Raw genomic sequence first — 16,116 nt, forward strand, 5'->3', positions numbered from 1 at the left:
AATTTCTACCAGCATGTCACATGTGCAACCAGAGGAAAAAAACTCCAGACCACCTTTACTCCACACACAGAGACACATACAAAGCTCTCCCTCACCCTCCATTTGGCAAATCTGACCATAATTCTGTCCTCCTGATTCCTGCTTACAAGCAAAAACTAAAGCAGGAAGTACCAGTTACTCACTCGATACGGAAGTGGTCAGATGTCACGGATGCTACGCTACAGGACTGTTTTGCAGCACAGACTGGAATATGTTCCGGGATTCATCCAATGGCATTGAGGAGTACACCACCTCTGTCATCGGCTTCATCAATAAGTGCATCGATGACGTCGTCCCCACAGTGACAATACGTACATATCCCAAACAGAAGCCATGGGTTACAGGCAACATCTGCATAGAGCTAAAGGCTCGAGCTGCCGCTTTCAAGGAGCGGGACACTAATCTGGACGCTGATAAGGAATCTCGCTATGCTCTCAGACGAACCATCATAAAAGCAAAGCTTCAATACAGGATTAAGATTGAATCATACTACACCGGCTCTGACGCTCGTCGGATGTGGCAGGGCTTGAAAACTATTACGGACTACAAAGAGAAACCCACCCGCGACTGCACGGCCAAACACGACTCCAACACCATCATTGCGTTTGCTGACGACACAACAGTGGTATGCCTGATTACCGACAACGATGAGACCGTCTATAGGGAGGAGGTCAGAGACCTGGCAGTGTGGTGCCAGGACAACAACCTCTCTCTCAATGTGAGCAAGACAAAGGAGCTTTAACATCGACAGGGCTGTAGTGAAGCAGGTCGAGAGCTTCAAGTTCCTTGGTGTCCACATCACCAACAAACTACCATGGTCCAAACACACCAAGACAGTCGTGAAGAGGGCACGATAAATCCTATTCCCCCTCAGGAGACTGAAACGGTTTGGAATGGGTCCCCAGATCGGCAAAAAGTTCTACAGCTGCACCATCGAGAGCATCCTGACTGGTTGCATAACCGCCTGGTATGGCAACTGCTCGGCATCTGACCGTAAGGCGCTACAGAGGGTAGTGAGTACGGCCCAGTACATCACTGGGGTCAAGCTTCCTGCCATCCAGGACCTGTATACCAGGCAGTGTCAGAGGAAGGCCCCAAAAAATTGTCAAGACTCCAGTCACCCAAGTCATAGACTGTTGTCTCTGCAACGCACGGCAAGCGGTACAAGAGCGCCAAGTCACAGTTTGGTTTGATGTAGATGTATTGTAAACATGTTGAACTCGGTGTCTTCCAGGCCCCTGCCCACCATGTCCTAAGATGGTATCAGTGAGCTGTATGTGTTCCAAGGCCATGCCCGTCCCGCGTCGCTGTAGCAACAAGCCCTGGAGCTGTCAGAAGACCTGTGGCAAGACTCTGCCCTGTAAACAACACACCTGTAGCAGCAGCTGTCACTCAGGTAACCCTGACAGTAGAACACTCAGTGGAGTTTATAAATGACAAGCCTGAATAACCATGGAGGTGATTTGAAATAGTTTATTGATCTGTATTGATATAACCCGTCTGTCTCAGGTGTGTGTGAGCCGTGTCCGAGGGTCAGTGTCCAGAGGTGTGTCTGTGGACAGGAGGAGGCAGAGAGACAGTGTGCCAGCCCTGTGTGGCACTGCCAACAGGTAACACACCTGATTACATACAGCCCTGTGTGGCGCTGCCAACAGGTAACACACCTGAATACATACAGCCCTGTGTGGCGCTGCCAACAGGTAACACACCTGATTACATACAGCCCTGTGTGGCGCTGCCAACAGGTAACACACCTGAATACATACAGCCCTGTGTGGCGCTGCCAACAGGTAACACACCTGAATACATACAGCCCTGTGTGGCGCTGCCAACAGGTAACACACCTGATTACATACAGCCCTGTGTGGCACTGCCAACAGGTAACACACCTGATTACATACAGCCCTGTGTGGCACTGCCAACAGGTAACACACCTGATTACATACAGCCCTGTGTGGCGCTGCCAACAGGTAACACACCTGAATACATACAGCCCTGTGTGGCGCTGCCAACAGGTAACACACCTGATTACATACAGCCCTGTGTGGCGCTGCCAACAGGTAACACATCTGAATACATACAGCCCTGTGTGGCGCTGCCAACAGGTAACACACCTGAATACATACAGCCCTGTGTGGCGCTGCCAATAGGTAACACACCTGAATACATACAGCCCTGTGTGGCGCTGCCAACAGGTAACACACCTGAATACATACAACCCTGTGTGGCACTGCCAACAGGTAACACACCTGAATACATACAGCCCTGTGTGGCGCTGCCAACAGGTAACACACCTGATTACATACAGCCCTGTGTGGCACTGCCAACAGGTAACACACCTGAATACATACAGCCCTGTGTGGCGCTGCCAACAGGTAACACACCTGAATACATACAGCCCTGTGTGGCGCTGCCAACAGGTAACACACCTGAATACATACAGCCCTGTGTGGCGCTGCCAACAGGTAACACACCTGAATACATACAGCCCTGTGTGGCACTGCCAACAGGTAACACACCTGATTACATACAGCCCTGTGTGGCGCTGCCAACAGGTAACACACCTGAATACATACAGCCCTGTGTGGCGCTGCCAACAGGTAACACACCTGAATACATACAGCCCTGTGTGGCGCTGCCAACAGGTAACACACCTGAATACATACAGCCCTGTGTGGCACTGCCAACAGGTAACACACCTGAATACATACAGCCCTGTGTGGCGCTGCCAACAGGTAACACACCTGAATACATACAGTCCTGTGTGGCACTGCCAACAGGTAACACACCTGAATACATACAGCCCTGTGTGGCGCTGCCAACAGGTAACACACCTGAATACATACAGTCCTGTGTGGCGCTGCCAACAGGTAACACACCTGAATACATACAGTCCTGTGTGGCGCTGCCAACAGGTAACACACCTGAATACATACAGTCCTGTGTGGCGCTGCCAACAGGTAACACACCTGAATACATACAGTCCTGTGTGGCGCTGCCAACAGGTAACACACCTGAATACATACAGTCCTGTGTGGCACTGCCAACAGGTAACACACCTGAATACATACAGTCCTGTGTGGCGCTGCCAACAGGTAACACACCTGAATACATACAGTCCTGTGTGGCACTGCCAACAGGTAACAGACCTGAATACATACAGCCCTGTGTGGCACTGCCAACAGGTAACAGACCTGAATACATACAGTCCTGTGTGGCGCTGCCAACAGGTAACACACCTGAATACATACAGCCCTGTGTGGCGCTGCCAACAGGTAACACACCTGAATACATACAGCCCTGTGTTGCGCTGCCAACAGGTAACACACCTGAATACATACAGCCCTGTGTGGCACTGCCAACAGGTAACACACCTGAATACATACAGTCCTGTGTGGCACTGCCAACAGGTAACACACCTGAATACATACAGCCCTGTGTGGCACTGCCAACAGGTAACACACCTGAATACATACAGTCCTGTGTGGCGCTGCCAACAGGTAACACACCTGAATACATACAGCCCTGTGTGGCACTGCCAACAGGTAACACACCTGAATACATACAGTCCTGTGTGGCGCTGCCAACAGGTAACACACCTGAATACATACAGCCCTGTGTGGCACTGCCAACAGGTAACACACCTGAATACATACAGCCCTGTGTGGCACTGCCAACAGGTAACACACCTGAATACATACAGCCCTGTGTGGCGCTGCCAACAGGTAACACACCTGAATACATACAGCCCTGTGTGGCACTGCCAACAGGTAACACACCTGAATACATACAGCCCTGTGTGGCACTGCCAACAGGTAACACACCTGAATACATACAGTCCTGTGTGGCGCTGCCAACAGGTAACACACCTGAATACATACAGCCCTGTGTGGCGCTGCCAACAGGTAACAGACCTGAATACATACAGTCCTGTGTGGCGCTGCCAACAGGTAACACACCTGAATACATACAGCCCTGTGTGGCGCTGCCAACAGGTAACACACCTGAATACATACAGCCCTGTGTGGCGCTGCCAACAGGTAACACACCTGAATACATACAGCCCTGTGTGGCGCTGCCAACAGGTAACACACCTGAATACATACAGTCCTGTGTGGCACTGCCAACAGGTAACACACCTGAATACATACAGTCCTGTGTGGCGCTGCCAACAGGTAACACACCTGAATACATACAGTCCTGTGTGGCACTGCCAACAGGTAACACACCTGAATACATACAGTCCTGTGTGGCACTGCCAACAGGTAACACACCTGAATACATACAGTCCTGTGTGGCGCTGCCAACAGGTAACACACCTGAATACATACAGTCCTGTGTGGCGCTGCCAACAGGTAACACACCTGAATACATACAGTCCTGTGTGGCACTGCCAACAGGTAACACACCTGAATACATACAGCCCTGTGTGGCGCTGCCAACAGGTAACACACCTGAATACATACAGTCCTGTGTGGCACTGCCAACAGGTAACACACCTGAATACATACAGTCCTGTGTGGCGCTGCCAACAGGTAACACACCTGAATACATACAGTCCTGTGTGGCACTGCCAACAGGTAACACACCTGAATACATACAGCCCTGTGTGGCACTGCCAACAGGTAACACACCTGAATACATACAGCCCTGTGTGGCACTGCCAACAGGTAACACACCTGAATACATACAGCCCTGTGTGGCACTGCCAACAGGTAACAGACCTGAATACATACAGTCCTGTGTGGCACTGCCAACAGGTAACACACCTGAATACATACAGTCCTGTGTGGCACTGCCAACAGGTAACACACCTGAATACATACAGCCCTGTGTGGCACTGCCAACAGGTAACACACCTGAATACATACAGCCCTGTGTGGCGCTGCCAACAGGTAACACACCTGAATACATACAGCCCTGTGTGGCACTGCCAACAGGTAACACACCTGAATACATACAGCCCTGTGTGGCGCTGCCAACAGGTAACACACCTGAATACATACAGCCCTTTGTGGCACTGCCAACAGGTAACACACCTGAATACATACAGTCCTGTGTGGCGCTGCCAACAGGTAACACACCTGAATACATACAGCCCTGTGTGGCGCTGCCAACAGGTAACACACCTGATTACATACAGCCCTGTGTGGCACTGCCAACAGGTAACACACCTGAATACATACAGTCCTGTGTGGCACTGCCAACAGGTAACACACCTGTCCTATTTATGGTTAACACATTCTGGTAAATTTCCCCAAGTCCCTCAAAGATTCCTTGAATCAGAACATCTGGGAATTGTCCTACATACCTGTCTGACCTGTCGTCTCTTTCCCTCCCTCTTTCTCCCCTCTCTCTCTCTCTTTCCCTCCCTCTTTCTCCCCTCTCTCTCTCTCTTTCCCTCCCTCTTTCCCATCTCTCTCTCTTTCCCTCCCTCTTTCCCATATCTCTCTCTTTCCCTCCCTCCCTCTTTCTCCCCTCTCTCTGTTTCCCTCCCTCTTTCCCATCTCTCTCTTTCCCTCCCTCTTTCCCATCTCTCTCTTTCCCCCCTCCCTCTTTCTCCCCTCTCTGTTTACCTCCCTCTTTCTCCCCTCTCTCTGTTTCCCATCTCCCTCTTTCCCATCTCTCTCTTTCCCTCCCACTCTCTTTCTCCCCTCTCTGTTTACCTCTTTCTCCCCTCTCTCTGTTTCCCATCTCCCTCTTTCCCATCTCTCTCTTTCCCTCCCTCTTTCCCATCTCTCTCTTTCCCTCCCACTCTCTTTCTCCCCTCTCTGTTTACCTCCCTCTTTCTCCCCTCTCTCTGTTTCCCATCTCCCTCTTTCCCATCTCTCTCTTTCCCTCCCTCTTTCCTCTCTTTGTTTCCCTCCCTCTTTTCCCTCTCTCTCTTTGTTTCACTCCCTCTTTCCCATCTCTCTCTTGCCCTCCCTCTTTCCCATCTCTCTCTTTCCCCCTCCCTCTTTCTCCCCTCTCTCTCTCTTTCCCTCCCTCTTTCCTCTCTTTGTTTCCCTCCCTCTTTCCCATCTCTCTCTTTCCCTCCCTCTTTCCCATCTCCCTCTTTCTCCCCTCTCTCTCTCTTTCCCTCCCTCTTTCCTCTCTCTTTGTTTCCCTCCCTCTTTCCCCTCTCTCTCTTTGTTTCCCTCCCTCTTTCCCTCCCTATTTCCCATCTCTCTCTTTCCACCCCTCCCTCTTTCTCCCCTCTCTCTTTCCCTCCCTCTTTCCTCTCTCTTTGTTTCCCTCCCTCTTTCCGCTCTCTCTCTTTGTTTCCCTCCCTCTTTCCCATCTCTCTCTTTCCCTCCCTCTTTCCCATCTCTCTCTTTCCACCCCCTCCCTCTTTCTCCCCTGTCTCTTTCCCTCCCTCTTTCCTCTCTCTTTGTTTCCCTCCCTCTTTCCCCTCTCTTTGTTTCCCTCCCTCTTTCTCCTCTCTTTGTTTCCCTCCCTCTTTCCTCTCTCTTTGTTTCCCTCCCTCTTTCCCCTCTCTCTCTTTGTTTCCCTCCCTCTTTCTCCTCTCTCTCTTTGTTTCCCTCCCTCTTTCCCTCCCTATTTCCCCTCTCTCTCTTTCCACCCCCCCCTCTTTCTCCCCTCTCGCTCTCTTTCCCTCCCTCTTTCCTCTCTCTTTGTTTCCCTCCCTCTTTCCCCTCTCTCTCTTTGTTTCCCCCCCTCTTTCCCTCCCTCTTTCGCATCTCTCTCTTTCCACCCCTCCCTCTTTCTCCCCTCTCTTTCTCTTTCCCTCCCTCTTTCCTCTCTCTTTGTTTCTCTCCCTCTTTCCCATCTCTCTCTTTCCACCCCTCCCTCTTTCTCCCCTCTCTCTCTCCTTCCCTCCCTCTTTCCTCTCTCTTTGTTTCCCTCCCTCTTTCCCCTCTCTCTCTTTGTTTCCCTCCCTCTTTCCCCTCTCTTTGTTTCCCTCCCTCTTTCCCCTCTCTCTCTTTGTTTCCCTCCCTCTTTCCCATCTCTCTCTTTCCACCCCTCTCTCTTTCTCCCCTCTCTCTCTTTCCCTCCCTCTTTCCTCTCTCTTTGTTTCCCTCCCTCTTTCCCTCCCTCTTTCCCATCTCTCTCTTTCCACCCCTCCCTCTTTCTCCCCTCTCTCTCTCTTTCCCTCCCTCTTTTCTCTCTCTGTTTCCCTCCCTCGTTCCCCTCTCTCTTTGTTTCCCTCCCTCTTTCCCTTCTCTCTCTCTTTCCCTCCCTCTTTCCTCTCTCTTTGTTTCCCTCCCTCTTTCCCCTCTCTCTTTGTTTCCCTCCCTCTTTCCCCTCTCTCTCTTTGTTTCCCTCCCTCTTTCCCTCCCTATTTCCCATCTCTCTCTTTCCACCCCTCTTTCTCCCCTCTCTCTTTCCCTCCCTCTTTCCTCTCTCTTTGTTTCCCTCCCTCTTTCCGCTCTCTCTCTTTGTTTCCCTCCCTCTTTCCCATCTCTCTCTTTCCCTCCCTCTTTCCCATCTCTCTCTTTCCACCCCTCCCTCTTTCTCCCCTGTCTCTTTCCCTCCCTCTTTCCTCTCTCTTTGTTTCCCTCCCTCTTTCCCATCTCTTTGTTTCCCTCCCTCTTTCCCCTCTCTTTGTTTCCCTCCCTCTTTCCTCTCTCTTTGTTTCCCTCCCTCTTTCCCCTCTCTCTCTTTGTTTCCCTCCCTCTTTCCCCTCTCTCTCTTTGTTTCCCTCCCTCTTTCCCTCCCTATTTCCCCTCTCTCTCTTTCCACCCCCCCCTCTTTCTCCCCTCTCGCTCTCTTTCCCTCCCTCTTTCCTCTCTCTTTGTTTCCCTCCCTCTTTCCCCTCTCTCTCTTTGTTTCCCCCCCTCTTTCCCTCCCTCTTTCGCATCTCTCTCTTTCCACCCCTCCCTCTTTCTCCCCTCTCTTTCTCTTTCCCTCCCTCTTTCCTCTCTCTTTGTTTCTCTCCCTCTTTCCCTCCCTCTTTCCCATCTCTCTCTTTCCACCCCTCCCTCTTTCTCCCCTCTCTCTCTCCTTCCCTCCCTCTTTCCTCTCGCTTTGTTTCCCTCCCTCTTTCCCCTCTCTCTCTTTGTTTCCCTCCCTCTTTCCCCTCTCTTTGTTTCCCTCCCTCTTTCCCCTCTCTCTCTTTGTTTCCCTCCCTCTTTCCCATCTCTCTCTTTCCACCCCTCTCTCTTTCTCCCCTCTCTCTCTTTCCCTCCCTCTTTCCTCTCTCTTTGTTTCCCTCCCTCTTTCCCTCCCTCTTTCCCATCTCTCTCTTTCCACCCCTCCCTCTTTCTCCCCTCTCTCTCTCTTTCCCTCCCTCTTTTCTCTCTCTGTTTCCCTCCCTCGTTCCCCTCTCTCTTTGTTTCCCTCCCTCTTTCCCTTCTCTCTCTCTTTCCCTCCCTCTTTCCTCTCTCTTTGTTTCCCTCCCTCTTTCCCCTCTCTCTTTGTTTGTCTCCCTCTTTCCCCTCTCTCTCTGTTTCCCTCCCTCTTTCCCCTCTCTCTCTGTTTCCCTCCCTCTTTCCCCTCTCTCTTTGTTTCCCTCCCTCTTTCCCCTCTCTCTCTGTTTCCCTCCCTCTTTCCCCCCTCTCTCTAGCTGTGTGGGCGTCCTCTCTCCTGTGGTAATCATACATGCGAGAGAATGTGTCATTCAGGTCTGTGTGGGACGTGTCCTCGATCTGGCAACAGAGCCTGTCCCTGCGGCAAGTCAAGTAAGAGAACACACCTTCACCTTCGCTGTCCTCTTGTCTCTGACTCTCTGTGTTCACTGTCTTACAGTCTCTGTCCTCTTGTCTCTGACTCTCTCTGTGTTCACTGTCTTACAGTCTCTGTCCTCTTGTCTCTGACTCTCTCTGTGTTCACTGTCTTACCGTCTCTGTCCTCTTGTCTCTGACTCTGTGTGTTCACTGTCTTACAGTCTCTGTTCTCTTGTCTCTGACTCTCTGTGTTCACTGTCTTACAGTTTCTGTCCTCTTGTCTCTGACTCTCTGTGTTCACTGTCTTACAGTCTCTGTCCTCTTGTCTCTGACTCTCTCTGTGTTCACTGTCTTACCGTCTCTGTCCTCTTGTCTCTGACTCTCTCTCTGTGTTCACTGTCTTACAGTCTCTGTCCTCTAGTCTCTGACTCTCTCTGTGTGTTCACTGTCTTACAGTCTCTGTCCTCTTGTCTCTGACTCTCTGTGTTCACTGTCTTACAGTCTCTGTCCTCTAGTCTCTGACTCTCTCTGTGTGTTCACTCTTACAGTCTCTGTCCTCTTGTCTCTGACTCTCTGTGTTCACTGTCTTACAGTCTCTGTCCTCTAGTCTCTGACTCTCTCTGTGTTCACTGTCTTACAGTTTCTGTCCTCTTGTCTCTGACTCTCTGTGTGTTCACTGTCTTACAGTCTCTGTCCTCTTGTCTCTGACTCTCTCTGTGTGTTTACTGTCTTACAGTCTCTGTCCTCTTGTCTCTGACTCTCTCTGTGTTCACTGTCTTACAGTCTCTGTCCTCTTGTCTCTGACTCTCTGTGTTCACTGTCTTACAGTCTCTGTCCTCTTGTCTCTGACTCTGTGTTCACTGTCTTACAGTCTCTGTCCTCTTGTCTCTGACTCTCTGTGTTCACTGTCTTACCGTCTCTGTCCTCTTGTCTCTGACTCTCTGTGTTCACTGTCTTACAGTCTCTGTCCTCTTGTCTCTGACTCTCTGTGTTCACTGTCTTACAGTCTCTGTCCTCTTGTCTCTGACTCTCTGTGTTCACTGTCTTACCGTCTCTGTCCTCTTGTCTCTGACTCTCTGTGTTCACTGTCTTACAGTCTCTGTCCTCTTGTCTCTGACTCTCTGTGTTCACTGTCTTACCGTCTCTGTCCTCTTGTCTCTGACTCTGTGTGTTCCAGAGAGTTCTCTCCCCTGTACTGAAGATGTCCCTACCTGTGGTGACACCTGTGACAAGGTGATGGAATGTGGCTTACACACCTGTTCCATGAGGTGTCACAGGGGGGCCTGTGAAACCTGCAGACAGGTACACACACACTTAATATACTCATGTTCTCAAACCATCATTTTACAATTGAGTTTTAGTTAGCCCACTTTAGTTTATTCAGGTTTTGAACCCATAACCTTGTGGCTGCTAGCTCCATCCAAGCAACACAAAACAAACAGTATATTTTATTTTGTTTCCTCTCTCTCCTCTCTCCTCTCTCCTCTCTCCTCCCTCCTCTCTTCCTCTCTTCCTCTCTTCCTCTCCTCTTCCTCTCTTCCTCTCCTCTTCCTCTCTCTCTCTCCTCTCTCTCTCTCCTCTCTCTCTCCTCTCTCTCTCTCTCTCTCTCTCCTCCCTCCTCTCTTCCTCTCTTCCTCTCTTCCTCTCTCCTCTTCCTCTCTCTCCTCTCTCTCTCTCCTCTCTCTCTCTCCTCTCTCTCTCTCCTCTCTCTCTCCTCTCTCTCTCTCTCTCTCTCTCTCCTCTCTCTCTCTCCTCTCTCTCTCTCTCTCCTCTCTCTCTCTCTCCTCTCTCTCTCCTCTCTCTCTGTCTCCCAGGAGGTAGAGAAACAGTGTCGTTGTGGGAAGTACACGCGTGTCATGCCGTGTCATAAGGAGTACCTTTGTGAGTCTAAATGTCCCAACACCAGAGGCTGTTCACGGCATCAGTGCAGGAGGAAGGTGAGTTCTCCCCCCCCCCCCTGGGTTCTGGTCCCCCCCCCCCCCCGAGTTCTGGTCTCCCCCCCTGAGTTCTGGTCTCCCCCCCTGAGTTCTGGTCTCCCCCCCCCCCTGGGTTCTGGTCCCCCCCCCCCCTTGAGTTCTGTCCCCCCCCCGAGTTCTGGTCTCCCCCCCTGAGTTCTGGTCTCCCCCCCCCCCCTGGGTTCTGGTCTCCCCCCCCTTGAGTTCTGTCCCCCCCTGAGTTCTGGTCTCCCCCCCCCCCCCCTGAGTTCTGGTCTCCCCCCCTTGAGTTCTGTCCCCCCCCTGGGTTCTGGTCTCCCCCCCCCCCCCCTGAGTTCTGGTCTCCCCCCCCCTTGAGTTCTGTCCCCCCCCTGGGTTCTGGTCTCCCCCCCCCTTGAGTTCTGTCCCCCCCTGAGTTCTGGTCTCCCCCCCCCCCCCTGAGTTCTGGTCTCCCCCCCCCTTGAGTTCTGTCCCCCCCCTGAGTTCTGGTCTCCCCCCCCCCCCCCCCCTGAGTTCTGGTCTCCCCCCCTTGAGTTCTGTCCCCCCCCCCCCTGAGTTCTGGTCTCCCCCCCCCCCCCCCTGAGTTCTGGTCTCCCCCCCCCCTTGAGTTCTGTCCCCCCCTGAGTTCTGGTCTCCCCCCCCCCTTGAGTTCTGTCCCCCCCTGAGTTCTGGTCTCCCCCCCCCCCCTGAGTTCTGGTCTCCCCCCCCCTTGAGTTCTGTCCCCCCCCTGGGTTCTGGTCTCCCCCCCCCCCCCCCTGAGTTCTGGTCTCCCCCCCCCTTGAGTTCTGTCCCCCCCCTGGGTTCTGGTCTCCCCCCCCCTTGAGTTCTGTCCCCCCCTGAGTTCTGGTCTCCCCCCCCCCCCTGAGTTCTGGTCTCCCCCCCCCTTGAGTTCTGTCCCCCCCCTGAGTTCTGGTCTCCCCCCCCCCCCCCCCCTGAGTTCTGGTCTCCCCCCCCTTGAGTTCTGTCCCCCCCCCCCCCTGAGTTCTGGTCTCCCCCCCCCCCCCCCTGAGTTCTGGTCTCCCCCTCCCCCCCTGAGTTCTGGTCTCCCCCCCCCTTGAGTTCTGTCCCCCCCTGAGTTCTGGTCTCCCCCCCCCCCCTGAGTTCTGGTCTCCCCCCCTTGAGTTCTGTCCCCCCCCTGGGTTCTGGTCTCCCCCCCCCCCCCCCCCTGAGTTCTGGTCTCCCCCCCCCCTTGAGTTCTGTCCCCCCCTGAGTTCTGGTCTCCCCCCCCCCCCCCCCCTGAGTTCTGGTCTCCCCCCCCCCTTGAGTTCTGTCCCCCCCCTGAGTTCTGGTCTCCCCCCCCCTTGAGTTCTGTCCCCCCCTGAGTTCTGGTCTCCCCCCCCCCCTCCCCTGAGTTCTGGTCTCCCCCCCCCCCCCCTGAGTTCTGGTCTCCTTCCCCTGAGTTCTGGTCTCCCTCCCCCCCTGAGTTCTGGTCTCCCCCCCTTGAGTTCTGTCCCCCCCCTGGGTTCTGGTCTCCCCCCCCCCTGAGTTCTGGTCTCCTTCCCCTGAGTTCTGGTCTCCCTCCCCCCCTGAGTTATGGTCTCCCCCCCTGAGATCTGCCCCCCCCCCCCCCCCCCCCCCCTGAGTTCTGGTCCCCCACCCCCCCTGAGTTGTGGTTTGTCTGAGGTTAAAGACTAGGTCTCTGTGTTGACAGTGCTGTCCTGGTAACTGCCCACCATGTGACCAGAGCTGTGGACGATCACTGGGCTGCCGGAACCACAAATGTCCCTCCGTCTGTCACCAAGGTAACACACACCGTCTGTCACCAAGGTAACACACATCATATTAGTCACATTGTCAGGTGGGCCGTCTGTCACCAAGGTAACACACAGCATATTAGTCACATTGTCAGGAGGGCCGTCTGTCACCAAGGTAACACACAGCATATTAGTCACATTGTCAGGAGGGCCGTCTGTCACCAAGGTAACACACAGCATATTAGTCACATTGTCAGGAGGGCCGTCTGTCACCAAGGTAACACACAGCATATTAGTCACATTGTCAGGAGGGCCGTCTGTCACCAAGGTAACACACAGCATATTAGTCACATTGTCAGGAGGGCCGTCTGTCACCAAGGTAACACACAGCATATTAGTCACATTGTCAGGAGGGCCGTCTGTCACCAAGGTAACACACAGCATATTAGTCACATTGTCAGGAGGGCCGTCTGTCACCAAGGTAACACACAGCATATTAGTCACATTGTCAGGAGGGCCGTCTGTCACCAAGGTAACACACAGCATATTAGTCACATTGTCAGGTGGGCCGTCTGTCACCAAGGTAACACACAGCATATTAGTCACATTGTCAGGAGGGCCGTCTGTCACCAAGGTAACACACAGCATATTAGTCACATTGTCAGGAGGGCCGTCTGTCACCAAGGTAACACACATCATATTAGTCACATTGTCAGGAGGGCCGTCTGTCACCAAGGTAACACACATCATATTAGTCACATTGTCAGGAGGGCCGTCTGTCACCAAGGTAACACACAGCATATTAGTCACATTGTCAGGAGGGCCGTCTGTCACCAAGGTAACACACAGCATATTAGTCACATTGTCAGGAGGGCCGTCTGTCACCAAGGTAACACACAGCATATTAGTCACATTGTCAGGAGGGCCGTCTGTCACCAAGGTAACACACAGCATATTAGTCACATTGTCAGGAGGGCCGTCTGTCACCAAGGTAACACACAGCATATTAGTCACATTGTCAGGAGGGCCGTCTGTCACCAAGGTAACACACAGCATATTAGTCACATTGTCAGGAGGGCCGTCTGTCACCAAGGTAACACACATCATATTAGTCACATTGTCAGGAGGGCCGTCTGTCACCAAGGTAACACACAGCATATTAGTCACATTGTCAGGAGGGCCGTCTGTCACCAAGGTAACACACAGCATATTAGTCACATTGTCAGGAGGGCCGTCTGTCACCAAGGTAACACACATCATATTAGTCACATTGTCAGGAGGGCCGTCTGTCACCAAGGTAACACACAGCATATTAGTCACATTGTCAGGAGGGCCGTCTGTCACCAAGGTAACACACAGCATATTAGTCACATTGTCAGGAGGGCCGTCTGTCACCAAGGTAACACACATCATATTAGTCACATTGTCAGGAGGGCCGTCTGTCACCAAGGTAACACACAGCATATTAGTCACATAACAGACAGAGGTTAAAGGTCAAGTAATGGAATGTTCTCCAGTTTACCATCACTACTGGGTTAACTAGTCAATAATGGAATGTTCTCCAGTTTACCATCACTACTGGGTTAACTAGTCAATAATGGAATGTTCTCCAGTTTACCATCACTACTGGGTTAACTAGTCAATAATGGAATGTTCTCCAGTTTACCAACACTACTGGGTTAACTAGTCAATAATGGAATGTTCTCCAGTTTACCATCACTACTGGGTTAACTAGTCAATAATGGAATGTTCTCCAGTTTACCATCACTACTGGGTTAACTAGTCAATAATGGAATGTTCTCCAGTTACCAACACTACTGGGTTAACTAGTCAATAATGGAATGTTCTCCAGTTTACCATCACTACTGGGTTAACTAGTCAATAATGGAATGTTCTCCAGTTTACCATCACTACTGGGTTAACTAGTCAATAATGGAATGTTCTCCAGTTTACCATCACTACTGGGTTAACTAGTCAATAATGGAATGTTCTCCAGTTTACCATCACTAGTGGGTTAACTAGTCAATAATGGAATGTTCTCCAGTTTACCATCACTACTGGGTTAACTAGTCAATAATGGAATGTTCTCCAGTTTACCATCACTACTGGGTTAACTAGTCAATAATGGAATGTTCTCCAGTTTACCATCACTACTGGGTTAACTAGTCAATAATGGAATGTTCTCCAGTTACCAACACTACTGGGTTAACTAGTCAATAATGGAATGTTCTCCAGTTTACCATCACTACTGGGTTAACTAGTCAATAATGGAATGTTCTCCAGTTTACCATCACTACTGGGTTAACTAGTCAATAATGGAATGTTCTCCAGTTTACCATCACTACTGGGTTAACTAGTCAATAATGGAATGTTCTCCAGTTTACCATCACTAGTGGGTTAACTAGTCAATAATGGAATGTTCTCCAGTTTACCATCACTACTGGGTTAACTAGTCAATAATGGAATGTTCTCCAGTTTACCATCACTACTGGGTTAACTAGTCAATAATGGAATGTTCTCCAGTTTACCAACACTACTGGGTTAACTAGTCAATAATGGAATGTTCTCCAGTTTACCATCACTACTGGGTTAACTAGTCAATAATGGAATGTTCTCCAGTTTACCAACACTACTGGGTTAACTAGTCAATAATGGAATGTTCTCCAGTTTACCATCACTACTGGGTTAACTAGTCAATAATGGAATGTTCTCCAGTTTACCATCACTACTGGGTTAACTAGTCAATAATGGAATGTTCTCCAGTTTACCATCACTACTGGGTTAACTAGTCAATAATGGAATGTTCTCCAGTTTACCATCACTACTGGGTTAACTAGTGTTTGTGTTGTGGGATATAATGCTGTGTGTGTGTGTGTGTATGTCTGTGTGTGTGTGTGTATGTGGCGTGTTTGTCTGTGTGTGTGTGTCTGGTCCCTTCTTCCTGTCCTGTGTGTCTTGTATAATTTATTGTTTCCTGTGCTGTGATGTGATTGGCTGATAACAGGCAGGCGGGAGAAACAGTACTAATTTATTCACGCTCCTCGTCTCACATTGGCTGACCTTTGGGCGCCGTGCCGCCTGGGGAAAAGGTTTGGGACACGTTGATAGGTTATCAGTTAGCTGATGGTGATGGGTCTTATATACACGGATGGAGTGGAGACACACACACACACACACACACACAGACTCACACCTCACAGAGACTCTCACACACACACACACACCTCTGACACACACACACACACACCTCGTAGAGACAAACACACACACACCTCGCAGAGACACACACACACACACACACACACACCTCGCAGAGACACACACACACCTCGCAGAGACACACACACACACACACACACACCTCGCAGAGACACACACACACACACACCTCGCAGAGACACACACACACACACACACACCTCGCAGAGACACACACTGTGGTTGCAAAGGTTGTTTTACAAAACTATTGTTGATGGGGACAATGGAGCACCTCTGTAAGGTCAATCCATTTGAATGATCTGGGCCTCGTCTGACTGCTTCAAATCAAATGTCACATGGCCGAATACAACAGGCACCACAGTGAAATGTTGACTGACAAGCCCCTAACCAACAATACAACAGATACCTAACAGTGAAATGTTGACTGACAAGCCCCTAACCAACAATACAACAGATACCTAACAGTGAAATGTTGACTGACAAGCCCCTAACCAACAATACAACAGATACCTAACAGTGAAATGTTGACTGACAAGCCCCTAACCAACAATACAACAGGTACCTAACAGTGAAATGTTGACTGACAAGCCCCTAACCAACAATACAACAGGTACCTAACAGTGA

General features: G+C 51.2%; 1 protein-coding gene across 3 annotated transcripts in view; it reads left to right on the top strand.

Annotated features, from left to right (window-relative positions):
• nfxl1 (nuclear transcription factor, X-box binding-like 1) overlaps positions 1-16,116 on the top strand; it is a 136,749-nt gene that overhangs the window by 52,473 nt on the left and 68,160 nt on the right. For all 3 annotated transcript variants that reach the window (XM_071334229.1, XM_071334230.1, XM_071334231.1), the window contains exons 7-12: positions 1,274-1,435; positions 1,549-1,649; positions 8,546-8,660; positions 9,823-9,947; positions 10,460-10,582; positions 12,231-12,321. In XM_071334229.1, coding sequence (XP_071190330.1) covers positions 1,274-1,435; positions 1,549-1,649; positions 8,546-8,660; positions 9,823-9,947; positions 10,460-10,582; positions 12,231-12,321 — 717 coding nt within the window. The remainder of the gene's footprint in view (positions 1-1,273; positions 1,436-1,548; positions 1,650-8,545; positions 8,661-9,822; positions 9,948-10,459; positions 10,583-12,230; positions 12,322-16,116) is intronic.

Source organism: Salvelinus alpinus, chromosome 11 (assembly GCF_045679555.1).
Source record: "Salvelinus alpinus chromosome 11, SLU_Salpinus.1, whole genome shotgun sequence".
In the NCBI taxonomy this organism is placed as follows: Eukaryota; Metazoa; Chordata; class Actinopteri; order Salmoniformes; family Salmonidae; genus Salvelinus; species Salvelinus alpinus.